Source organism: Myotis yumanensis, unplaced genomic scaffold (assembly GCF_028538775.1).
Source record: "Myotis yumanensis isolate MYYU_CA2020_CCGP unplaced genomic scaffold, mMyoYum1.0.hap1 SCAF_9, whole genome shotgun sequence".
Taxonomy (NCBI): Eukaryota; Metazoa; Chordata; class Mammalia; order Chiroptera; family Vespertilionidae; genus Myotis; species Myotis yumanensis.
This window is the reverse complement of record NW_027223760.1, coordinates 31,768,318-31,794,483: the sequence shown is the minus strand read 5'-3', so window position 1 is coordinate 31,794,483 and position 26,166 is coordinate 31,768,318. Positions and strand designations below refer to the sequence as shown.

The window sequence follows — 26,166 nt, the reverse complement described above, 5'->3', positions numbered from 1 at the left end:
TGCTGAGACCTGGCATCTGTTTCCCCCTCCTCCCCCCCCCCCCCCCCAACACACACACACCATCAGTGACCATCTCCAGCATCACCTAAGACATCTTAGTTAACTCAAATAGGTATTTTTTAAACCTTGTCTTACTGGTTCAAGGTCAAAAACTACCTAGGTGTATAAGCCCAAGATCATTCAAATGGGACCACTTGTTTGAAATGCAGCTCTCTTCACATTCACTTCTATGCTTTCCTGGAGATCATGCGAAAATTCTGAATGATGTTTTTAAAATTAAATTAAAACCACAATCTACCCACCTAGCATCTATGCAATCATTGCTGAGTATGAGCCTGCAGTTATTGGCTAATAATAAGCCTGCAGTTATTGAACACTAAAGTGCCCAGCATTGCTCCAAGTCTACTCTATGTTTTAATTCATTTAATCCTCCCAGCATGCTACAAGGTATATACTATTATTATTCCTATTTTACAGATGGGCAAACTGAGACACAGAAACCTTACAAACTTGCTTAAGGTCACCAAGCTAGGCAGGATTTGAATCTGGTTAGAAATGGTCAAAGCTCTGGACCATTACAGAAAGTGGAGAAAGGCAGCCAAGAGTAAAACATTTTTAAAGGCAATGTTGATGAAGTAGCATGTGGCTCAAGTGCTTGAGAGCAGTTTATTTTCTTGAATGGGGTCAACCGCCACCTCTGCACTATGACTTTGTTTGGCAATCCTCCCTAAGAAATCGTGTAGAGGTGAACTTCAACCCACAGCCCAGTCTAACCTGAATTTTAAAGGCAAACTCTTTTATTAGATTCAGAGTTCAAGTCCATGAAACTTTGTTATATAACAAGTGAGGGTGGTAACTGGTTGCAGTGGGTATGCCTCCAGGAATGAAAGGAAATTCTCTATGATAATAGTCATAGCAGCAAAGAACAACTAACGCGCATGGGATGCCAAGCACATGCCACATGAAATCCTATGTGTTTGTTACCTGATAGAAATATAGTACTGAGTGCCCCAGGCACAATCCTGGGTGCTTAAGGCTAAAGCTGAGTAAGACCCAATCCTGTCCTTGAGATGCTCACCTTCTAATGGAGGAGCCGAGCCAGGGACGTGGTAGGAGAGAGAGAGGGTCCCAGGTGCGGTGAGGCCAGGAACACAGGGACGCAGAAGCCCTCTCTTGACTGAAAGGGGAGGGCACCCCAGTAGAGGGAAGGGAGCGGGTGGTAAACAGATGGTATGTGGCAGGAACTGAGCACCGAGAGCAGAGTTCCAGCTGAGACCTGATGGGAGATGAGCATGCCAAGGTGGGCAGGGCCAGGTCAGAGAGGGCCTGGTGTGCCAGGTCTGGGAGACATTCTCTAGGCGGGAGGGCTGGGGAAGGGTGTTACGAAGCAGAGTGGCAAGCTCCTGAGGTGGTATTCTAGCTGTAAAGTTGCAGGACAAATTTGGGGAGCACGAGACAGAAGGCAGGAAAATCATTTGGGAGGCTATTTCTAGCCAAGGATGCTCTTGAAATCTTGAACTATGTATAGTAGAGGAGAGCCGATAGAGAGGAAGGGGCGAGCGATTCAAGGATCACTTAGGAAACAGCCTCCCAACACTGGGGATCGGTTGACTGTCAGGGTGAGGAAGAGCTGGCCTGGCTGCCATATGCAGAGAGACAGGGATTGTCAGTCCTCTCTTATCAATGAGGAAACTGGTAGGAATAGACTGACTTGCCCAAGGCCACCCATTATAGTGTATCCACCCTAAACTGTAAAGGCCTAGCTGATGTCCACAGTGCCGTGTTTCTCCTAACACCTCCCCAACGATCTCTCTCAACCATCCCTTATGTCATAAGATGCTGCTACAAATTTTGGTCACTCTCTTTATACAGACAGAGTTCAAACCCATAAATGTATAACCAACTGCTTTATGATGCTTGCAGCCTGAGGTCCCTAGATGCCTATTGATCCGCGTAGGGGGCACCTGAGATACTTTCAACATTTCAAAGAGCCTAATGTAAATTGTGCACTTATTGACAATCAGATTGTGCAGGTTAACTAAAATGTCAAGCTTCTTTGCTTTGGAGTGGAATTATAACTCGGTACGCTAATGCTGGTTATCTCACTGATCAGCTGTTCTCATTGGCGGAGCTTCCATCAGCTCGTCTTTGAATAATTAAAAGGGGAAGATAAATCAATCATTGCTTACATATACACTGTTGTTTGAACAATGGAACATGGGGTCTATGGGGAAATGCTAGAAGCAGTGGAAGGTGGTGAGCGTGTAGGTAGCATTGCCTTAAACTGTGGGCCTTGGGGTTCAGTAGGACAATGAAGGAGCAAGTGGTTGTCCTTTGCAGCCTCTCTGCTGGGCTTGGACGCATCCTCTCCCCTCACACGGTGGTCAGGACACCCTGCTTAGCCTGAGTGCTCTGGGGAGTGCATCTTCTAAACGGCTGTGTCCTGCATTCTGGCCCAGCCCCTCCTTTTGCATCATAGTCTTGCTCCTCGATTCCTCGTGTGATAATCCCCGAATCTGTTTGAATTCATGGGGATGTTATCCACTGCACATCAAGGAGGCGGAACCAGCACACAACCCAGAAAACCTTCAGCATTCAGTGAGTGTGTGAATGGAGAAGTCATTTATCCGCTCCTTCAATGAGCCATGTGCGAGGCATTCTGCCAGGTGATGAGGGCACGGAGCCACTACTGTGCACGTCGGAGGGAGATCGATCCTACCTTTCCCTGTGCTGTGTGCATGCGTGCACCCACGTAACAGCGAGCATTTTGGAAGCAGGACTGCTATCCCAGTTACCTGAGGCAGGATTATCATCATTAACATCTATTGAGCAGCTACTGTGCACAAGGCACTCATTGGCTTAAAATTCAGCCCCTGCCCTCAGGGGCTTATAGTCAGGCTAGGAAGAGAGGACACATGCAGAAAAAATTTAAAAAATACAGTAAGTGCCAAGATAGCAATAGAGACAGAAAGAGCTACTGGAGTTCAAAGTGAGCAGATCACCGAGGGCTGGCCTGGTTAAGAAGACCTTCAAGAAGAGCAACATTGCCGAGGCCGGTTTGGCTCAGTGGATAGAGCGTCGGCCTGCGGACTGAAAGGTCCCAGGTTCGATTCCGGTCAAGGGCATGTACCTGGGTTGCGGGCACATCCCCCGTAGGAGATGTGCAGGAGGCAGCTGATCGATGTTTCTCTCTCATCCATGTTTCTAACTCTCTATCTCTCTCCTTTCCTCTCTGTAAAATATCAATAAAATATATTAAAAAAAAAAAAAAAAGAAGAGCAACATTTGGACAGAGTTTGGAAGGATGGATAGGATTGGATTCAGCAGAGGGGTGGGCATCCAGGCAGCAGGGACAGTGGTATGCAAAGTGTGCCGAGAAAAGGGGCCTGTGGTGTGCAGGTAGGAGGGAAAGGCAGGAGGATTTTCGGCACCTTTCAGCTCCCAATGTGGAGGCAGTGGCTGGTTTGGGTCCATAGCGCTGGCCCTCCCCGGGTGCCTGGGTGTAGTGCTTAGAAAACAGGATTTGGGTGAAGTCACTATTTATAGAGGTTGGCCTTGCTTTTAGACCATCTCTGACACCATTTTTCCAGATACCTTTGAACAAATAACAATTTCAAAAGGCCGTCTTCTTTCTGGGGCCACGCTCAGGAATTGCCTTGTGCCTCCGCAAAACCTAAGAAGCACACCTTTGTGAGGGCACACGCCGCAGGCTGAGGGTGGCCCCGCAGTGTGGCCCAGGAACTGGGTCTGCGAGGAGGCCGAGGACACCAAGTCCCAGGCTCTGGGGATCTCCCACTCAACTGGCACACCTCCCTGCCCACCCCCCAGGAAGTTGTGCAACATCACAGATTTCTGGCAAACCAGGAACAAGGTGGCTCTTAATAATTGAAATTCCCGTCCACAATAGTGTGAGCTCCTGTCCCCTGTCCCTCTGTCCCCAGAGTCTCATCCCATGTTCAGAGGCACTTGGTGTTTATAGTCAGAAACAAGTTCCTGCTGCTCTGCTGAGGTTCCCGAGAACGGGGCACTCGGCCTCCACGGCCAATGAGGGCCCTTTGGTGGTGGTGATGGTGTTGGGCGGGGCCGGGGGGGGGGTTATCCAACAGCTCTGCTTCTGGAAGAGCCACTGTCCTCCAGGGAGAGCGGCCGCAAGCGTTTACTCAGGGGGCTCAGTAAGGCTCCACCATCAAGTTGATGGTGGGCTTTGTTTATAGGAGGAATGAGGTTCCTCTTTTCAACTCTGCCCAGCGAGTAACTGCTACCAGCAGCCTAAATTTCTTAACCAGATTAGAGAAAGCATGACCTTAAGTATTTAGACTATTACTATTTTTCCTTTAAAACAAACAAACAAACAAAGACTAAGAACAACTCCTATGCCCGGTAAGTGTGGCCCTTCCACAGAACCCCCAGGCTTCCAGACCTTCTGAGGAAACAACGATGCCTTATTGTTTTACAATCACATTTTGTTTGGGATTTTTAAAAATATATATTTTATTGATTTTTCACAGAGAGGAAGGGAGAGGGATAGAGAGTCAGAAACATCGATGAGAGAGAAACATCGATCAGCTGCCTCCTGCACTCCTTTTACTGGGGATGTGCCCGCAACAAGGTACATGCCCTTCGCCGGAATCGAACCTGGGACCTTTCGGTCCGCAGGCTGACGCTCTACCCACTGAGCCAAACCGGTCAGGGCTTGTTTGGGATTTAAAATAGTTCCCCAGTCTGATCATCCATTTCCCCAAATCGGGGCTGTTTTAAAAATCAATCTGTTCTCAACTGAGATGATGATTTGTTGCCCAGAGAGCTGTCAAAAGACTGCATGCAGACACCATGGACCCTTCCCAAGGAAAAGGCCTAAGCGCGCATTTTGCGAGAGTGGCCCCTGTGCAGGAAGGTTCACCCACCAGGAACATGCCTCTGCAGGTCATAAAATCCGCTGGGCTGCGTACGTTCTGGTGTGTGTACTGAAATAATCAGTCACGTTACTTTATAGTCACACCTCGTACTCTCGTCGTGGAAAATCAATAAAGCGAGGGGGAAGGCTAGGGATATTGTGCATAACTATTGAAAAGAGAGAAAACAAAAAAAAAAGTAATATTCTGCGAAAATGGTCCTCGAGGAAGCACAGACCTCGTTTTCATAAGCAGGCTCGATTTTATCTGCAAGCTCATTGCCGAGTTATTAAACCAAAGTGCCCATCACAGCCTAGACAAAAGTACAAAAACACAAAAACAGGAAGTAGCGTGCACCCTTCACTGGAGGCGCCGGGGCACTGGAAATTATCCATGCCTTTAACATTATTTCTAAAATGCGTCCACTACTCACACTGTGAATGCTTTGTTCCACCAAATGCTACAGGCTCTGGTGTTGCCTTTGCCTGTGATACTTCTCCACCTGAAACTGCCTCCCTCTACTCTCCTCCAAGGCAATTCCTCCCTGCATTCCAGGCCCTTCTGCTTTCCAAAGCCACCCCCATGGCTGGCGACACAGAACAGCCAAGGGACTGGCACAGGGAAGCAAGAAGCAAGAGGTCATGCACGAAGCCGCAACGAGGCCCATGGGAGTTGCTTTGTGGGCATGTTTCCAGGCTCCTGGGACACTGTCAGGGCCACAGGAAATGCCACTGGAGATGAGTAGGGCAGCCAGGCAGGAGAGGGGGCAGACACCAGCGGATCACGGGTGTTTTCTGACTTGCTTCACCAGCAGCACGTAGGTTCAGCACAGACCTGCCCGTGTGAGAGCATCAACAGGTGAAACAGTCCTGCAGCCTAGACCTCGCGGCCTCGGCCGTCATCCAGGCCAGCTGCCCACGCCACGTGAGGAGCGCTTTGGCAGCGTTCCTGATGGACGCCGAGGGGCACTCGCAAGTCCCCAGGCCGCTGCCGGATAGCTGTGGTTATTCATTTCCTTTGATGTTGAACTGGTGCCAGCCCCACACGTTGGCCCTACTTTGCCCTCTAGACTCTGTACTCTCTATGCCCTGAAGAACATCATCCACATCATCAACCCAGAGCCTGGGAGCTTGCAGAGGGATCATTTCCATGTTTTATTCCTCTGTCCAGCCGCCCCTCATTTACAGCAGCTGGGCAGCTGCCTAACTGCTGACACGTCTGACCACCCTTTCCAAGGGAACGCCCTAGCCAGTGGTCGGCAAACTCATTAGTCAACAGAGCCCAATATCAACAGTACAACGATTGAAATTTCTTTTGAGAGCCAAATTTTTTCAACTTAAGCTATATAGGTAGGTACATTGTTATTAACTTAATTAGGGTACTCCTAAGGCTTAGGAAGAGCCCCACTCAAGGGGCCAAAGAGCCACCTGTGGCTCGAGAGCTGCAGTTTGCTGACCACTGCGGCCGTCTTCACTGCCCTTCTCACTATGGCCGTGCGTGGCATTACTTAATTAAACAAGCTCAGGAAAGCCTGAGTTAAATAAAGTTAAACAGATTTCTTTGCGATGGAACCTTTCAGGGCCTTTGACATGCTGTGAATCACCAAGAAAGGCCTTGCACGTCATTATACTCAACCCCCCAAACATTTTTAGGAACAGAACTTGGGAAATGGTGATCACACTGATCTTCACTCTGCAAATACCCACTCAGCGGCTGGATGTCCCTCCCTCTGCCTCTGATTACACCGGGGACACCTCGGCGGCTTCCTTGCTCTGCCCAGCTCAAGGTTTCTCGGCTGGGCTCCCCTGTTCTACCCCAGCGGGTTTCCCCAGCTTCATTGATGTATGATTGACAGATAGAAATTGTATGTATTTAAGGTGCACAACTTGGTGTTTTCATATATACATACCTTATGTAATGATTATCACAACCAAGCTAATTTAGATATCCATCACCTCACCCAGCTACCATTTGTGTGTTGGTAAGAACACTTACGATTTACAAATCTTTGCAACTTTCAAGTATAATATATTATTATTTATTATAATTATCATGTTGTACAATAGATCTCTAGAACTTATTTATCTTATTACTGAAAAATTGTACCCTTTGACCAACATCTCCCCATTTCCCCCACCTTCCAGCCCCTGACAACCACCATTCTGTTATCTACTTCAATGAATTTGACTGTTTTAGAGTCCACATATAAGTGATGTCATGCACTATTTGTGTCTGGCTTGTTTCACTTAGCATAATGTCCTCCAAGTTCATCCACATTGTCACAAATGGCAGGAGAACCTTCTTTTTGAAAGCTAAATAATGCTGATAATATATATTATTATATATATTATATATTACACATATATATTATATATGTACATATATATCACACGATATATATATGTATATCCATCTAATATTTATATATATATATATATATATATATATATATATAAATATATATATCACAACCTCTTTATCCATTCATCCACTGATGGACACTTTAGGTTGTTTCAATATATATCTATATATAATAAAGGCTAATATGCAAGGTGTCCCCTTGGGAGTTCAACATGGAGACCAGGAGTGCGATCACTTGCTATGAAGTGCACTAACCACCAGGGGGTGGTGTGGAACGAAGGAAGGCCCCAACTGGCAGCCGGAAGCCCCAATCAGCCCTGATTGCTGGCCAGGCCTAGGGACCCTACCTGTGCATGAATTTCGTGCACCGGACCTCTAGTTGTGAATAATGCTGCAGTGAACAGGGGTGCAGAGACCTCTTAAAGATCCTGATTTCATTTTCTTTGGATATATACTAAGAAGTGGAATTGCTGGATCATATGGTAGTTCTAGTTTTAATTTTTTGAGGACCTCCCATACTGTTTTCCATAATGGCTGCACCAATTTATATTCCCACCAACAGGGCATGAGGGTTCCCTTTGTTCTACATCCCAGGCAACAATTATTATCTCCTATCATTTGATGACAGCCATCCTAACAGGTTGGAGGTGATATCTTGTTGTGGTTTTGGTTTGCATTTCCCTGATGATTAGTAATGTTGAACACCTTTTAATATAACTGTTGGCCATTAGTATATCTTCTTTGGGAAAACATCTATTGAGATCCTTTGCCCATTTTTTAAATTTTTTGTTTGCCTGTTTGCTATTGAGTTGCATGAGTTCCTTCTGTAATTTGGGTTTTAACCCCTTATGAGATATATGGTTTGCAAATAGTTTCTTCCAGGCTGTAGTTTGCCTTTGTATTTTGTTGATTGTTTCCTTTGCTGTGCAGAAGCTCTTTGATTTGCTGTCGTCCCACTTATTTTTTTCTTTTGCTACCTGTGCTTCTTGTGTCACATTCAAAAAAATGATTGCCAAGACCACTGCCAAGGGACTTTTCCTCTATGTTTTCTTTTAGGAGTTTCAGTTTCAGGTCTTAAATTTAAGTCTGTAATCGACTGCAAGTTAATTTTTCTGTATGGTCAAAGATAAGGGTTCAATTTCATTCCTTTGCATGTGTTTATCCACTTTTCCCAGCATCATTTATTGAAGAGGGTTTCCCTTCCCCATTGTGTATTCTTGGCTTTTTAAAAAAAAAAAATAATTGACTGTATATCCATCAGATTATTTCTAAATGCTTTATTCTGTTCCATTGATCTATGTGTTTTTTTTCTAATGCCAATATCAGACTGTTTTGACTACTATAGCTTTATACTGTAGTTTGCAATCAGGAAGTGCAGTGCATTTGGAGTCTTTTATGCTTCCATACAAATTTCAGGATCTTTTTTCTATTTCTGTGGAATATGCCATTGAAATTTTGATAGGAATTGCATGGAATCTGTAGATGACTTTACGTAGTGTGGACATTTTAACAATATTAATTCTGACTCATGAACACAGGATATCTTTCTATTTCTTTGTGTCTGGTTCATCAGTGTTTTATAATCTTTTACCTCCTTGGCTAAATCTATTCCTATTTTATTCTGTTTGATGCTATTATAAATGGGATTGTTTTCTTTATTTCTTTTTCAGATAGTTTGTTGTACGTATATAGAAATGTAACTGATTTTTATATGTTGATTTTGTATCCCGCCATTGTATAGAATATGTTAATTTGTTCTAACAGTCTTTTGATGGAGTCTTTAGTGTAGAGGCCCGATGCACGAAATTTGTGCAAGGGGCTCGGCCCTCGCAGCCCCGGCTGCCTCTGCCCTCGCAGCAGCCCTGACTTCCTTGCAGCCCCACAGCCCCCCCCCCCCCCCCACTGGTTGTTCCAGAAGGTCATTCTGCCATCTGGTCTAATTAGCATATTAGCTCTTTATTATATAGGATATATATATAATCGTGGGATCTGCAAACAGAGACAGTTTTACTTCTTTCTTTCCAATTTGGAGGGCTATTATTTCTTTTTCTTGCCTAATTGCTCTGACTAGGACTTCCAATGCTATGTTAAATAAAAGTAGTGAGAATAGGCATCCTCGTCTTGTTCCTGACCTTAGCAGAAAAGCTTTCAACTTTTCACTGTGAGTATGATGTCCGCTGTCGGCTTGTCATATATGGCCTTTATTACGCTGAGGAACATTCCTTCTATACCTGGTTGGTTGAGCGTTTTTATCATGAAAGGAAGTTGAATTTTTGTCAAATGTCTTTACTGCATCTATTGAGGTGATCATGTGATTTTTATACTTGTTCTGTTAATGTGGTGTATCACATTTATTGATCTGTGGATGTTGAACCATCTTTGCACCCCAGGGAACAGCGGTGTTTTTTCAATAGGCTCTGGGACCAGATGTGGGTCTAGAATCAGAATCCCGTTCCCCGACATGTAGAGCAAGCTGTCTGAGAAAGAAATTCTCAAGTATAGTGATAGGCATTTCCGTCACAGTCTTAAGTCTTAATAATCACCCAGCACATTTTACTTTAACCTGGTCTTAGACTGAGACTTGACCAGAACACTAACTCACCCTGATTCCTAGTTTAATGTCTGTTTGATCTGTACCTCTGTTGTCTTGGGACCCTGAACCTTAAATGCAGCTCAGCACTAAAAGCTCTTCCATCTTCCCAAGGGCTCTTCTCAGCCTCCACCATCGGCACATATTCACTTGTTTTAACTGCTCAGTTACTTAGTGGAACAGCCTCCATTTACCTTTCTCATCAGCCAAGACTCCCCCATTACTCCAAAGAATAAAGAAATCTTTATAGCCAGAATCCAGCTGCCAGTTCTTAGGTGTGCTTGAGAGTTTAAAAGCACTAGGAGTCAAGGCTGCCTCTAGCAATATTCAACTCGTGCAACTTATTTCTTATACATCAAATCTCTTCCAGGAGTAAGAATTTAAAACAGTTTTATACAGAAATCGTAAAATGCTTCTCACATGTGTTAATCACCTTTGCTGTGCTCCATGTACTTCTAGCTCATAGATTCTACACCCCCAGCTCCGTCTCCCACCCCAGTGGAGTGGCCCTGGTCTCCTTATACCCCAACTCACACTGCTCAGGCACCTACCTGCCACTGTGAATGATCCTCATTAAAAAATCATGTCAAGTGCAGTTTTGGGAAAACTATCAACATATACTATGCCTATTTTGCAATGCACTCTTTTTAAATGAAATGAACTATTTTGTCTTCCTCTTTTCAAATTTGCACATACACTTAATAACTAAGACTTGTTCATTTATAAGTACATGCCATGGTCTCTCCTCTACAAGGTGTGTGTGGGGGCGGGGGAGGGGGGAGCTACAAGGACAGTCGATCTGCAACAATTAGAAAAGTGGTCACCAAGTAGGTACAAAGTGAACGTACAGTAGGCTTTCAGGAAAGGGGTGGTTCATGTGGCCAAAAGATTTATACTGAGTTGTGAGGGGTAAGAGTTGAACCAGCAAGGAAAATGCCAGCAGAGATTAGAGGCTGGAATTAGCCTTCAGCCAACGTTTATTAGGTGCCAAGCTCGAGCCAGGCATGTGAAAGAGAGGAGATGAGAGGGATGATAAAAGCAGCACTGAGTGGGGGCTTGTATGTGCCTTGGGCAACCCCAGGAAAGGCTTCCCTGAGGAGACGCCCCTGAGCTTAGCATTGAAGGGAAGAGAGGACGGGCATCCAAGCACGGGGACCGGCCAGGGCAAAGGCCCTGCTGCAGCATGTCCCTTCAGAGAACCATGAACAGCACAGGATGTCAGAGGAGAGACCAGATGAGGCCCCTGAAGGATGCGAGAGCCAAGCCCTAAGTCCTGGACGCTGGGCTGATACATGTGTCCTTAACTTTTCCCCCATTAAACCAAATGCTAGCAGAACACCTGTGCCATGGACAGAAGTTGCCAGAACTGTAATGAGATATGAGACCCCACCCCTACCGGGGAGGAACTCGCCGGCTGGTTGAAGAGGCAAGAAACTATCCTGGTGTCCCTCATAATTTTACCTTCTCAGAGTTGAGTTTAGGTTCTCCATTGCGCTCTTACCTGGCCAATGGCAGGTGTCACTCTGAAAGGAGAGACTAAGGAGTTGAAATATTCAGGACGTGCCACCTTCCCCAAATTCTCCTCAGGCAAGATGGCTGTGAGCATCTCTCTCACATGTAACCTTCTAAGAAAATGAAGCTGGGGAGACCCCACTTTATTCAAGCTGATGTCTGTGGCTCAGTGGCTACCTAGAACCTTGCCTGGAAGAGAAAGGTCAACAGGCCAAGGTGTTTTCCTGGAGCCTAATCAAGGGATAGACTCGAGGGCACCAGAGCCACAGCCACGGCTCCTCCCTCCTGCTGCTCCTCTCCTTCTGGAATATTCTCTCCAGACGTTGAGTTTACCCCAGGACCTCCATATGCCCCCTCCCATGGGATCCGATCCAGACTTCCTGTTTCCTGACCTTGTCCTGGGGCCTCACTCCACGCCTGGCACACATGAACAGATCAATGAATGCTTTTGTGATAACAGGTGGAAGTCAGCTCTCCCTTCCTATTTACCACCTCTGCTTCATGCTTTTATCTAATCTTGTCTCTGACCCAGGTTATTAATCTGTCCCCGGGAATAGATTACACATGCACAGCTGCCTTGCTGAACAATGCGGTGTTATTGACCGTGACTCTGATGTACGCTGATTACAGTTACAGCAGCTTATGGTCAGGACACATGCCCCTTTCCATGACCAGAGCAACGTTAATGTATGCGATTCATTAATTTATCGAGGCCATAGGTGAGGCACTGAGCTGGGCATAAGAATACAGAAATGAAAACAACACACTAACGACAGACACAGACATGTAGGAAAGTATCTTATATAATAAAAGGCTAATATGCAAATTGTCCCTTTGACCGGGAGTTCAACCAGGGGGCTGGGCCGGCCAGTCAACTGCCCACAGCCCCTCCCCTCAGCCGGCCCCGCCCCTGATCGTCCCCCACCACCTACCCCCCACCCCGATCAGGCCAGGCCAGCCAGACCCCACCCGTGCACGAATTCATGAACCGGGCCTCTAGTATAATATAAACATTGATGCCATGAGACCACCTGGAGGACTCAGGTGGGACATGCTTTGAGAGCCTAGCTGTTGATGAGAAATTAATATTAATAAATAATTAAAAATATGCCTAAAGCACCAAACACTTACTTTCCTCTGCATTTAGGTTACATGAGTGTCAGGTCATTAGAGTGGCTGACATCTACTAAGTAAGCACCCTCCTACGTGTCAGGTGCTGTGCTGTGCTGTGTGCGTCACTGAGCGTGGAACGATGTTAAGATGGATTAATGGGGTAGGGGTGGGGGGCTACCATTTGCATGTGGCTGGTCCCGAGGCAAGATAAGCTACACTGCCACAGAAAAGTTCAAAAGATAATTAAGCCAGTTAAAAGGCAAAACAGCACTGGACTGAAGCTGCCTTTCAGAGCCAGTTTCCAAGAAGTAATTTCATCATCACAGAACATCAAACGTGAATCCCATTTTCAGCTATGCAAATTCCAGAAGAATAATACCTCACATTTGCATAATGTTTGATGCTTCTGAAAGTGATTTCCCAGTTATTAATCTAGAGGAGGCTTTATTACCACCGGAAACATAAATTGAAATTCTGTTCAAACCCAAGTTCCACCTTCCCCTCAAACCCCAGAGCTGCCTAAATCCAGGTGCTTATGACTGACAGGTGGATATGCATAAGTGCCGCCCGTTGTGTGACCTTGGACTGAGCCAGACGTCGGAAAACCTGTTGAACTAACACTACCACAGGGAGCTGCTCCCAGTTCCCATTTGAGATCCTTGCAGGGTCCCAGACTTTGTGGCCACTGAGTGTGCTATGCTCACAGGGACCCATTCCCTTTTATCAAATATTAGAAAACAAGGACATTAGTTCCACCACTTTGTCCTTAAACTTCCAAAAATCCCCGTCAGTGACTGCCCGCAGGGTAGCCCCCGATGCCAGAGAGCTCCCACATCCTTTCTGTGTTTAGTGCAACATGAACCAGGGGCCGGTTGTGCTGTACAGCCGAGGCGGGGAGAAGATCTTAGAAAGCCAAGGTGAGAAGATAGGACGGGGTGCGAGGACATACTTCTCCCCAAACCTTTCCACTTGGTTTCTTTTTCCGTCGCTCTCAGACTCAATTATGTGCAGCGTTCTCAGTGACTGACCCCCCAGCCTTTTCTGACACTTCAATCTCATGCATTTTAGCAAAAGATTAACCCGGCTGTTTGCCTTTCATTCTGAAGCTGTGTTAATACTCAACTCCCTCCAGATTAGAAAAGAAGGAAAACACACTCCTGCGTCCCCCTCCTGGCTCCAGCAGGGCTCCCGGGCTCCCCAGGCTGCCGTCTCTGAGCCGCACTTACCACGTCAGGAGGGCCAAGAGGACCACTGACAGGGTCACCGTCAGCACGGGGCCGCTGGCTTCCAGACTGAGGAGCCCCCAGCCTTCCATCGCTCCTGCTTCTCCGAGACCCTCGGGGGTGTCCTGCAGGGGGAGAGGCGGCGGATGGCCCTGCCGGTACAGGAATCACGCTCTGCAGACAGAAGAAGGAAGAGGCAACCAAGAAAACATCACCTCGAGTGGGTCCCCAGAATGTGCTCGTTCTCAGGGTGTCTCCGTATAAAGAGGAAGGAAGAGGAGGGAAAAACAAAGGCTTTCTGTGTAAGGCAATGAATCAGCAACTGCATTTTCTTGATGACTGTACCGTCAATAAACATTTACGTTAAATTCCCCGGGGAACCGGCAGCAGAGCTGGCCCCATGTTGGCTGAGAAACAAATTGGTTCAACCAGGACAAGGGGTCCTTAAAGAAAGACTCCTCTCAAAAAAAAAAAAAAAAAATTAATTTAGAATTAAGTGAAGAGATTCTGTATATCCCAGAAAAACCCGGGGTGGACATCAGCCTGATGAAAAAATGCTGGCTGCCCTGAGGGCATCCATCCGGCAAAGTTCATTGGTTCCCAGGCCTGACGACCTCTCTGGGGTCAGAGGTGACTGGGGGCTGGCTGTTGGTGACTGGCTGTTGCAATGGACCAAAACCCCTGCCTCAGATTAGTGCTCTCGTCCTGAGTGCGAGGATTTCTTAAATGTCTGAAAGTGTATCCATAGATACCCGCGTGTATGGATCCTTTGTCCTAGTGCTGAGCTTATCTGACTAGTGGAGCCTGGATCCTTTCTTGCTTGTTAGTCATCGCACAACACCTTTAGTAAGGGGGCGGGTGTATCCAAATCCGTGGGCCAGCTGAGGGAGCAGCCGGGTAGAGGTGGGGCATCCACAGAGGCCAGGCAGCACAGGCCAAGGGAAGAAACCTGGGCTTCACTTATCAGCCGTCGAGGTTTGGATGTGGTTGTTCTTATGATTATTAAAGTCGTTCTGGCGACATGTAAGGAATTCACGGGCAGGGGGCAGGAGGAAGAGCAGGGAGGCCACGCAGAGGACTTCGGCCTCCCTCCTGAGATGACGCTCCTTAGACGACAGCAGGGATGGGAGGTGCACAGAAGCACGTGAATTTGGGATGCATTTGGGGGTAGACTTCAGCGTTTCCTGGGGGGTGGGACGTGGAGGGGAAGGAGGGAACATGTCTGACCACCAGGTTCCTGGCTTGATCTACAAGGGTACAGGGTGTCCTTTACTGAGATGGGGAAGGTGGAGTCTTGTTGGGAAAATCAAGAGGTTCAGTTTGGGTTTTGTTAAGTTTGAGATGCTTGGGAGACATCTGAGTGGCCCTGTCAAGTCAGAGAGCAATCTGGGGTGAAAATATATGTAACAAGGATGAGTCATGATAGTGCATTTATGGGGTACTTGCTGTGTGTTAGTTACTCTCCTAAGAGTGTTCGTATGTGTCTGCTCACTTAATCCTCGCAGATAACCCAAGGAGGTAAAATTTAATCCCATCTTATCGAAAAGTCATGGGATGTAGGCCTCCAAAGCCCATTCTCTGAACAAAAGTTTATATTCAAACACGGGCACCATCAACATACAAATAATATTTAAATCCAGAGGCATAGATGGAGCTACAGCCACAAATGAGAGTGAACCCCTCGGGTACCAAGTACTTCCCTTTTCTCTGACCAGTTGCCCTGCTTCCCTGTTTTGCATCCCTACGTAGGTGTCCCCCAACAGCTGTACCCCATCTGGACCCCAGTGCCCCATGCTCCAGCCCAGACCTTTCAGACAAAGTCTCCTTTGTCCCGTCCCATCCCATCAGTATGTACTGAGATGTTAATGGATCTGTGTGCTCCCCTCACAAAACAGAGCTGCACTCCACAGGGGACACCTAGAACATGAGGCTGTGGGTGTGGAGGAAGCCAGCTCATCACGGCCACAGATTCCGTCAGAAGGGCCTCAGGTATGACTGGGAGCAGTGTGTGTGCTAGAAAGAGGCTCAGAAAAAGTTTTCTCTTCTAAGGTTTGGAGGTGAATAAATGTGAGCAATGCTGGTAAAGCACCCAGAAGCAAGCTTACTTACCGAAAGGCTTGTCGTAGCAAGAGTATGATGCCGAGAGCAGCATTTCCCAAGTGCATTTGACCACAGAGTCCCTCTTAAGAGACATTTATCAACACATCCCTCAGGAACATGCTTTGAAAAATGTTGACCAAGCCCAAGTCTTATTTACAGAGGAGGAAATGAAACCCAGAAAGGGTGTGACTGGTACCAAGTCCCATAGCTGATAGAATCCAGGTCTCTCATCTCGATTTTTAGGCTCTGCATCTAGAATATGTTCCTCACGTCACCCCGTGGGCATGTCACCCATACACCTGGCACAGGTCCTGCCCTGTTCTTGGAGACACCTTTGAATGTTGGTGTCCAGCTTCCCTAGTGGCACCAAGGCCACTCATTCATTCCTCCAGCTGGTATTTTTGGAGCCCTTCCTATGTGACCTGTGATTTGTGGAGGGATCATCACACCCTTTCTATGCTTGCCTCAGAGCAGAGCTACTACTCAGGGAATTGTGGGAAGTAAACTAACCAAGATGGAGTAGAAAGGTGGGATATGAGAGATATTAAGGATTTTCCTCAGGAAAGTAACATAATTAAGGATGTATTATAATTTTTATATCTATGAGACAATGCAGGGACTCTCTGGTCAAGATATTTTCAGGATGAAGGGCAGACTGTTGCAATGATATTTACCATAATTAAACATTATACCTTTATTCTCTGGGTATTTTCTGTTAAATACTATGTCTATTAAAAACAATCAGATTAACTACAACAATTAAGGCTTAACTAGAACAAGACTGTGCACAAAGACCACAAGGGGGTGCACCAAGAAAGCATAAAAGATGCGGAGACAAAAAAACATGACAGAAATGGAGGATATGGAGCTAAAAATCGCAATTTTGAGGGCTTGCAATAAACTTGAGCAGAGCCTCATGAAAACTAATGAGACCCTCGATGCTACGATAAAGAAATTAGAAAGTAAGCATACACGGACTGAAATAAAGAATATTATACCCAATAGCAGACCAGAGGAGCACAAGAATCAAACCAAAGATTTGAAAGCAAAAAACACCCAACTGGAAAAGCAAAATGAAAAAAGAATACGAAAGTGTGAAGATAGTGTAAGGAGCCTCTGGGACAGCTTCAAGCGGACTAATATCAGAATAATAGGAGTGCCAGAAGATGAGAGACAGCAAGATATTGAAAACCTATTTGAAGAAATAATGGCAGAAAACTTCCCCCACCTGGTGAAAGAAATGGACTTACAGGTCCAAGAAGCGCAGAGAACCCCAAACAAAAGGAATCCAAAGAGGACCACACCAAGACACCATCATTAAAATGCCAAGAGCAAAAGACAAAGAGAGAATCTTAAAAGCAGCAAGAGAAAGAGACTCAATTACCTACGAGGGAATACCCATACGACTGTCAGCTGATTTCTCAACAGAAACTTTGCAGGCCAGAAGGGAATGGCAAGAAATATTCAAAGTGATGAATGCCAAGAACCTACAACCAAGATTACTTTATCCAGCATAGCTATCATTCAGAATTGAAGGTCAGATAAAGAGCTTCACAGATAAGGAAAAGCTAAAGGAGTTCATCACCACTAAACCAGTATTATACAAAATGCTGAACGGTATCCTTTAAGAAGAGGAAGAAGAAAAAGGTAAAGATACAAATTGTGAACAACAAACATGCATCTATGAACAAGTGATTCTAAAAATCAAGTGAATAAATAATCTGATGTACAGAATGAACTGGTGATTATAATGAATCAGGGACATAGAAAGGGAATGGACAGACTATTCTTGGGGGGGAAAGGGGAATGGGAAATGCAGGAAGAGACTGGACAAAAATCGTGCACCTATGGATGAGGACAGTGGGTGGGGAGTGAGGGCGGAGGGTGGGGCGGGAACTGGAAGGAGGGGAGTTATGGGGGGGGAGGGGAAGAGGAACAAATGTAATCTGAACAATAAAGATTTAATTTAAAAAAATAAATAAATAAAAAAAATAAATAAAAACAATCAACTCATCCTGGCCAGTGGCTCAGTGGTTAGAGCATCAGCCCTTGCACCAAAGGTTCTCGGGTTCAATTCCCAGTCAAGGGCACGTACCTAGGTTGTGGTTTGCTCCCCACCTGGGTTGGAGTATGTGCAAGAGGCAACCAATTGATGTGTCTCTCTCACTTTGATGTTTATCTATCTATCTATCATCTATCTATCTATCATCTATCTATCTTTCTTTCCCCCTCCCTTTCTTCCTCCCTCCCTTCCTCTCACTCTCTGAAAAGTAATGCAAAAAAAATATGCTCAGGTGAGGATTAACAAAAAACAAAACAAAACAAACAACTCTACAGAACTGTATGAAACATACCAACTCCCAGAGACCAACTCTGTTAAGAATGAGTGTATATCGTCCCATTTCTTTTTCTATGCATATATAAACATGGCTATGTTTTTTATTTTTATGAAAGCGAAATCATCATATCCATGCCATTCTGCAAATGGCTTTTCCCCTCACTGGGTCGAGACCGTCTTTCTGCACTCAGTCCTAGAGATATGCATCTCTGGTACTTAGGATTCCACCGTGTGGGTGTGTCGTAATTACCCTGCCCTCTGCTGAATGGTATTCAAGTTGTTTCCAAGTTTTCCCAACTGCAAATGAAGCTGCAGTGAACATCCTTGTACATATCACTGTGGCCTTGTGTGAGGATATCCCAAGTGACATTCTCAGAAGTGGCACCGCTGGGCCCAAAGACATGCATTTCAAAATGCTGGGGGGTGCCGCCCTCCGTGAAGGAGTCTCAGTATTTCCTCCCCCGAGCTGTGCGCCGTTACCCCACTTGGTTAGACACCCCCCGGCACTTTTCCCCTCTGCCTCAACCTACTCCAAGTCTATCTTTTTTTCTCCTACATCCAGGCAGACACCTCCCCCAGAGTTGGGTCAACTGTTTTGACTTAAGTCTGGTGTTTCTTTTTAAAGCTTTCACTCCATAAATCCTGTGGTATTTCCTCCGTGTTCCCTGTGTTTAAAGGCTGCCCGTGCAGATGTCTGAGCGGTGCCTGGCTCCTCTGCTGACGGGCCCCAGCTGCCGAGCTGAGCCTGGTGTCTGGTGAGGTTCGAGGCAGTGGGGCACATTCTCTCTGCCAAGCAGAACCCCACATAAAGGACACCGGGGCACCATGCAAATCCAGAGAACGTCTACGTGTAACTATAACCCCATTGCAGCCTCAGCGCCAGCCTGGGGAGTAGGTGAGCAGGACTTTCCATTCCTGGTCCAAGCAGAAAAAACTGGAGCTCAGAGATGTTCCAAGGCTGCCTGAAATCATACATTTAACACATTCTAGAGGCCAGGCTCAAGCCCCAGCCTCTGGCTTTAAACCCAGTGTTTTTCCCACTAGATCTAAACTCACTTCTTGGTTGAAATGTCCGTAGTTCCCCAAGCCAGCCCACAGCTGTGATATCTTTTTCCTATGTTCACCTCCTGGTGTGCAGAGTTGCCGATAAGGAAGAGGGGGGATGGTGTGCGCCTACGGGAGGCTTTATCTCCATGCAGAAGATACCGGGACCCCTTTTGGAAGGCACAAACCTCAGCTGGCCCCCATTCAGCCACATCTCCTAAACACCGTGCAATATCTTAGGGACTCTCTGTCCAATTTCTGAAAATATGGGGTCAGGTGAGATGAGCTCATCCATTCCTTCATTCCTTCAGCCAACAAACATTTATTGAACAATTGCTAGGCACTAGGCACCGGGCATAGAATCCCCATATATAAGTCTGGGCCTTGCCCCCAAGGAGCTCAGCTTGTAGGAGAGGAAAGCAGACATGTGAACACCCAAGTGCCATCGGCGCTAGAGGTGTGGCGATACACACACACACACACACACACACAGGCAGGGCACAGAGGGGGCAACAGTAGGAGGAAGGCGCTTGTAAAAGGTTTGCACAGCCCGGTGGCGTGGCTCAGTGGTTGAGTGTCTATCTATGAATCAGGAGCTCATGGTTCCATTCCCTGTCAGGGTACATGCCTGGGTTGTGGGGCTCGATCCCCTCGTGTAGGAGGCAGCCAATCAATGATTCTCTCTCATCATTGATGTTTCTATCTCTCCCTTTCTCTCTGAAATCAATAAAAAAAATATTTTTAAAAGAAAAATAAAATAAAACAAAATTAAAGGTTTGAACAAGTGATGCCGGAGCTTAGACTAGACAGATGACTTCACCCAGCAGATGAGGGTGGACAGATGTGCTGGGCAGCGGGAGCAGAGCTAACATTTGCGAAAGGCATTGGAAGTTGGGAGTAAGAGGGAGGACGGAGAGATGCTCAGAGACCGGTCCCATAAGGCACTGTGGGTCATGCCAAGGAGTTTACACTTTATTCTAGGATCAGTGGGGAGCCAGAGTAGGACCTAAAATTGAGCAGCAGTGTGCTTAGCTTTGCTTTTAGAAGTATCCCTCGGGAGGCAGACTGGATGGGTTATTCCTGAGATGGGGACACCAGCAAAGAGGCCACTGGTCATCCAGGTAAGAGATGATGGTCTGAATAAAGCAGTAGGCCTAGACATGGGGAAGAGAGCCCTGGGAAGGCAGAATCACCAGTGTTTGGTCACTGATTGAGTGTGAGGGTAAAGGAGAGGGAGTGGTTGAGGATAATTCCTCAATTTCTAACACTATTGATTGAGTCATGTGGTGCCATACACAGCAGTTAAGACCTGGGAGAAGGAGCAAGTGGTGGGAAATTACTGTGGCTTCAGTGGTGAGACAGCAAAGCATGAGGCCCCTGGTGGCCATGGAGGCAAAGATGCTCAGAAGGCAGCCAGTCCTGGAGAGGTCAGGAGAGAAATCTGGAGTAGAGAAGGAGTTTGCATTTGAAGAGCCATCTGCATATGGATGGGACGAAGCCATGAGGATAAAACTAACCACAGAGAATAGGTGGAGTGCTGAGAAGTGGGTCATGGAACAACATTAGCAAGAGCGGCCTTGCAGGGGAGAAGCAAAGGGGACCCTGGAGAGATGGAGAAGGGCTGATCTGAGAGGGAACAAGACCCTACTTCCATGCTTAAATGGGGTCACTTTCTGTTTTCCAAAGAACAGGGTTTGAATCCAGCCACTTCTGCTCTCCAGCGTGGATGGTCTTGAGAAGCTATTTAACTTCTCCACGCCTCAGTTTCCCATCTGTAAAGTGGTGATAGCTGAACATACGGCACAGGGTGGTTGTGAGGACAATGAGGTGCCCGTGTGGCATGCTTAGCAGGGCTATAACACGGAGTGGACACTTGTACGTGTGGTCTGTGGTTCTGTTCGCCAAAGCCACAGGAGGACAGTTGAAAGAAGCATGAAATGCCTAAAGGTGGGGAATGTTGCAGAAAGGCCAAATGAGGTGGTCACCAGAGCGTCTTAGGATTTAGCAGGTAGGTCATTGCTGCCACGCTCTGGTGAAGTGGCAGATGTTGAGAAAAAGAGGTTGGAAAGGACTGATGACCTTCTGCTTCTATCTCTTTGTCCCCGCAGTGGAGACCTGGGAAAAAGCACAGGTTTGGACCAGCTAGAGTAGGATCTCTGGGTGCCACTATCTGTGGGACCCACGTGAAGCAGGAACATCTCCTGTGAGGAGACCTGTGGGAGGCAGCAGCATCTGTGTGCTCCCCCGGCCCCTGTGATAATGCAGAATTGTCTCTGCTCTTCAACGTTGCCATGGAGACATGGATGGGTTTGTAAACAGTTTTCAGGTCTATGTCAAATCTTGACTTTTGTATTGGTTGTAAGGGCAGGGACCATATTTTATATATCATTGTGCAACCATACCACCTGTTACGCTGCAACCTTACATACTCACGTGGCTTTAATTAACATCCACAGGCTGGTGATTCCCAAATCCATCCTCTCCAGCCCAGTTCTCATCCCTGAGTTTCTGACTAATATAACGAGTTGCCCACTGGACCTCTTCTCACAGATACTCCACAGATGCTGCAGACTTGAAATATCTAAAACTAGACTCATCGTTGCAGCCTCCTTTCTCCACTAACCTCCTGTCCTCAGCCCATGTTCCCCATCTCAGTAAATGATACCTCCTCCCACTCCGCTCCCAAGTCAGAAACTTGGGCTCATCCTTGACTCCTCCTTCTCTCCCAGCCCCCACCTCCACATCCAGTTAATCGCCAGGCCCTATTGGTTCTGCCTACTGATTTCTCTCCTTCTGGCCACTTCTCCCTTTAGCCATTCATTCTCATTCATTCCACTGACTCCATAAATCTATTGGCATCTAGTCTGCGTTAGATACTGTTCTAGGCCATGGGAATACGCTGGGACAACAAACAAGCTAGATTTCTGAGCCACGGAGCTTGTATCGAGAGAGGGGTCCACCCAAAGCACAGCTCTGTCTCACTAGATTGCAGCAGTTTCCTAACCGCCTCCCTGTTCCTCGTTCATTCATCGACATTGATTTGTTGAATTTGTGCTAAGTGCCTAGCACTGTGCTAGATGCGCCTGAAGAATGTCGGGAAGACTAGCGGGGCCTGGAAGCATTGAGCAAGGGGAAATGTAAAACTGGGTGAAACCAAACTTGGGGGTAGGTAGGGATCAGAACACCTAAGACCTGGTGGGCCATTAAAAAGTGTACCACTCCTTCCGAAAGGAAAGGGAAGCCGTTGAAGGAAGGCCTTTCAGCAGGGGAGTGACACGATGTATCTAGGCCAACTCTGTCCCACCTGGTTTTATTAAAATGAGTGTGGAGCTCTTTAGATGATAGTCTAACACCAGTACGTCAGCATCATCCAGGAGCCCCGGTCATACAATGAGAGCTCTGCTGCAGTGCTACCATGCAGACCCTGGCTGTATGTTTCATCAGAAGGCGGGACAACCTGTCAACGGCAGGCTGCTCTTGGTATTGCGATCAGACATGGCCCGTCCTATTTCCTGCACATTTCAGCCCCTCTATCAATTTATGTCACCCATGATCTCAGCCTGTCAGATATTAGCACTTTCTAAATTGTCATCGCATCTTTCCTGGCACTCCTCCTGGCTGAATGTGGCTACATGTTGACGATGAGGCGTAGTTCTGCTGGTGAACATGGGGAGTCAGCAGATGGCTTGACTGCCTTCAGGCAAGTCTTGGAGCTTTCAGTCAAGCTAGTGCTTGAAACAGCCATTTTTCACCTCCTAGTCACAGGGTGCGGGTGAGGGAGGGAGGAAGGGATTGTGGAGACCGGCTGCATGCGCAGGAAGCAGAATCCAGAATCCACAGAGGCTGGCAGCAGACTGCAGTGGAATTCCAGGCAAGTCGGCACCCCGCAGTCCCAACACAGGAAGGAGGGCTCTGTGACATATGCATGGGCCCAACCGTGGGGCCCCCAAAGCAGAAGATAATCAGAACTTTCAACAGCAGCTGCTTTCAAGGCGACGTATAGAGGAGCGGGTAGGAGGATCCCAGCCCCCAGAATGGCAGAGTAGAAATAAAAATTGAGTCCTGAGGGGAGAGTGGATAGGATAAAAGCCCAATCTCAAGGGCTTGACCATATAGAAGTCTCTTTCTCACTCACCTAACTGTCCACATGTGGGTGTTCCGTGGGCAGCTTTCCATGCAGTGATTTGGGAACGCAGGCTCCTTCAGTCTTGTGACCCCACCTTCTTCCACCCCTCAGATGTCTTTGCTGGATCGTCTGCAACCAGCTGGCCAGGTTTTTACAGATCAGACCTAGAAGTGGTGTAAACACTCCCAATTTCATTTCCTTGGTCACACCCACATGAAAGGAGGCTGGGGAACGGACAGGCACAGGAGGAAAAAGAAACAAGTTTGGTAAACACACAGCATTCCTGCCATAGGTAGGTCCCAGCCTGGAATTTATTCTCAATACAACAATAGGAAACAAGCCACTAGAACAGGGTGGAGGGGGGGGCCGTGGAGGTCCCCAAAAGCCCTGTAGTCAGTTAAGGGATCAAGGATAAAGAGGAACTAACCTTTATGAGGATGGAGCTGACATCTGACCCAGTTTCCCCAACTCTCTCCCCAGGAGGCTGAGCCTACTTCCTGTAGCCCTAGCTGCTAGCTTGGGGTCTGCCCCAAGTTCACTGCGCAGAGCCTGCCCACAGCTCCATGAAGCCATTGGAGCCATCCATGGATGATGCTCACCTAGACCTAACTAGACAAGGCTGGTTCTCCCAACTAGACCCTCCTAGGATCCAGTGCTACTTGAATCAAGCCTCAATCCTCCACACCCCACTAAACAATGTGAATCAAAGATATGTGCTGTGCCTGAGGAAGTCTATCTTATACCTTGAACATTCTGTCTTTAGTGGTCCTAGCTCCCTGTCCATCTGCACTGGTCCGTATACTGAGGCCCCAGCCTGCTTATACCTGTGCCCACCTGAGTTACGACAGGTCCTGTGTCAACCTGACCCCCTCCTAAGGGGCCAGATTCCTTCTTGCGCCTTTTCAGCACTCAGACTAGATGTCACCTCCAGGAAGGCTCCAGGACCACCCATGATGTGACTCATACCTCCGTGTCCTGCCATAGCACCCCAAGCGTTCTCTGTTGACGTTGCCTAATCAATTGTATGTCGACAGAAACTGTATCTGACTCAGCAGTGTACCCCCAGTGGCCAGGAAAAAGCCTGCCTGGCACTGGTAGGGGTTCATGAAACGTTTGTTGAATGAATACATGCAGTTCTGCCTGTGCTTCAGGTAGCAGCCACCAGATGGCAACAGTGCTCTTTGGGTTATGAAGGTAGGCGTGGGTGCTCTTTCTGGGAGAACACCTGAAGTAAAATGAGGTTTGCTCCCATAATCCAAGCACGTGGGGAATCTTCTGTGAAATGTATCAGTTCGTTGAAATAACCACAACATCATTTCTCAAACTAGCCTCTCTAAGGAGAATACAGCAAATGAAATGCCATAAAGAAAGGAAGAGGGAGAGGGGACGCTCCATTGAGCGCTCCGGTCCTTGGTCCCATTCTCCACGTGACCTCAGTGCGGAACTATTTAACTCAAAGACCCGAGAATATCTGTTCAGATTCCTGAGCACTTGATGTGTCTGAAGCTGTCCCAGCCTGACACCCCGGTGGCTGCCTGTACCTGTTCCGGGTTCACTGGCTCTCATTTTACTTGTTTATCTTATCGGGGTTTTACCGGTAGACCAGTTTGGCTGGAACAGAGGGTTCATAACTAAGGCTGGTGAGAGATAAGATTGGAGCAGCAGGGAGGGACCCGCAGGAGGAAGCGTCTGGACACCAGGCTGAGGAGTGTGGACTTCACCCCCACGAGGCAGAGTAGCTGGAAAGGATGCTGGTGGCACACACACGTGTCCATGCATGTGCGGGCAGGCAGGTGGGCACGCACGTGTGTGCGAGAGCGAAAGGGTCCAGCGATGGGGGGAGGGACATGTGCTAAATGGTGCTGAGAAGGACAGATGTTGGGAGATCTCTGCCGCCATCTAGGAAGTAGGGCTGAGGCATGGGCCGCGTGGAGGACATGGAGGGTGGACATCCGGGAGGCTTCGGGGGATGCTCTCTCTGTAGGTAAATCAACTGATGGGAAGAAGAGGGAGAGCAGAGCCCAGAAAGGAGGCCCACCTTCGGGCTAAATCTTGACTTTGTGCAAATTAGAGAAAGATGTGTCTTTCCCAGGGACTTGACTTCTACCTGCAGAAAAGCGTGCTGTTCACAACGCTCTTAGGTGAACAGTGTCCCTAGACGTTCCACACCCACCCTGCTGCCCAGCAGCCCTCAGAGCCATCTCCAGGCTCCAGGCCGGGTGAGGGAGACAGGGTGGTATGGGAGGGACTCCTGAGAGGCATGGGGAAGATGGCAGACACCTGTTTTTAAGAGAAGCGGCACGCTGAGTTTTGGGTGTCTCTGGCGCCGTGGTTCTCAGACTGTAGGGGAGTCAGATACACATTGGGGGGGGAAGGGAGGAGTGATATTAACACACAGATTGCCAGGCCCCACCGTCAGAGTTTCTGATTTGGTGGGTCTGGGCTGGCACCTGGGAATCTGCATTTCTACCAAATTCCCAGGTGATGCTCCTGCTAGTTTGGGACCAGGCGTGGAGAAGGGTGCTTCGCGCCCCCAGCTGTGCATTAGAAGCACAGTGGAAGTTTTTTCTAAATGCTCAAGTCAGAGCCCGTCCCAACCCACCTGGATCAGAATCCATAGAACATCTGGAGGGCTTCCCTCCACCTCCATGTGAGATTCAAAGACAGCACCTCTGGGGCCACCTCGGAGGTGAAGATGCTGCTGTGTGAGCATACTGTGTGTGCTAATACTGAAGAGTATTAGCAAATGCTCTGGTTCCTGCTCAGGAATTTTCACCGTTTTTGTCTCCAACACCCTCCTGATTCCCCTGAAGAGGCTTCAGTTTCCCCTTTTGCTCTGAGATGTGTACCAAACTGGCCAGAGCTGT

General features: G+C 47.4%; 1 protein-coding gene across 1 annotated transcript in view; it reads right to left on the bottom strand.

Annotated features, from left to right (window-relative positions):
- The window catches only part of TBXAS1 (thromboxane A synthase 1), a 153,568-nt gene extending 130,118 nt beyond the window's left edge, over positions 1–23,450 (bottom strand). Inside the window, exons 1-2 of the mRNA XM_070424019.1 lie at positions 23,309–23,450; positions 13,695–13,865 (exon numbers count right to left, since the gene is read on the bottom strand). Of these exons, the coding sequence (XP_070280120.1) occupies positions 13,695–13,783 (89 nt within the window). The 5' untranslated portion in view covers positions 13,784–13,865; positions 23,309–23,450. The remainder of the gene's footprint in view (positions 1–13,694; positions 13,866–23,308) is intronic.
- Positions 23,451–26,166: the final 2,716 nt, after the last annotated feature.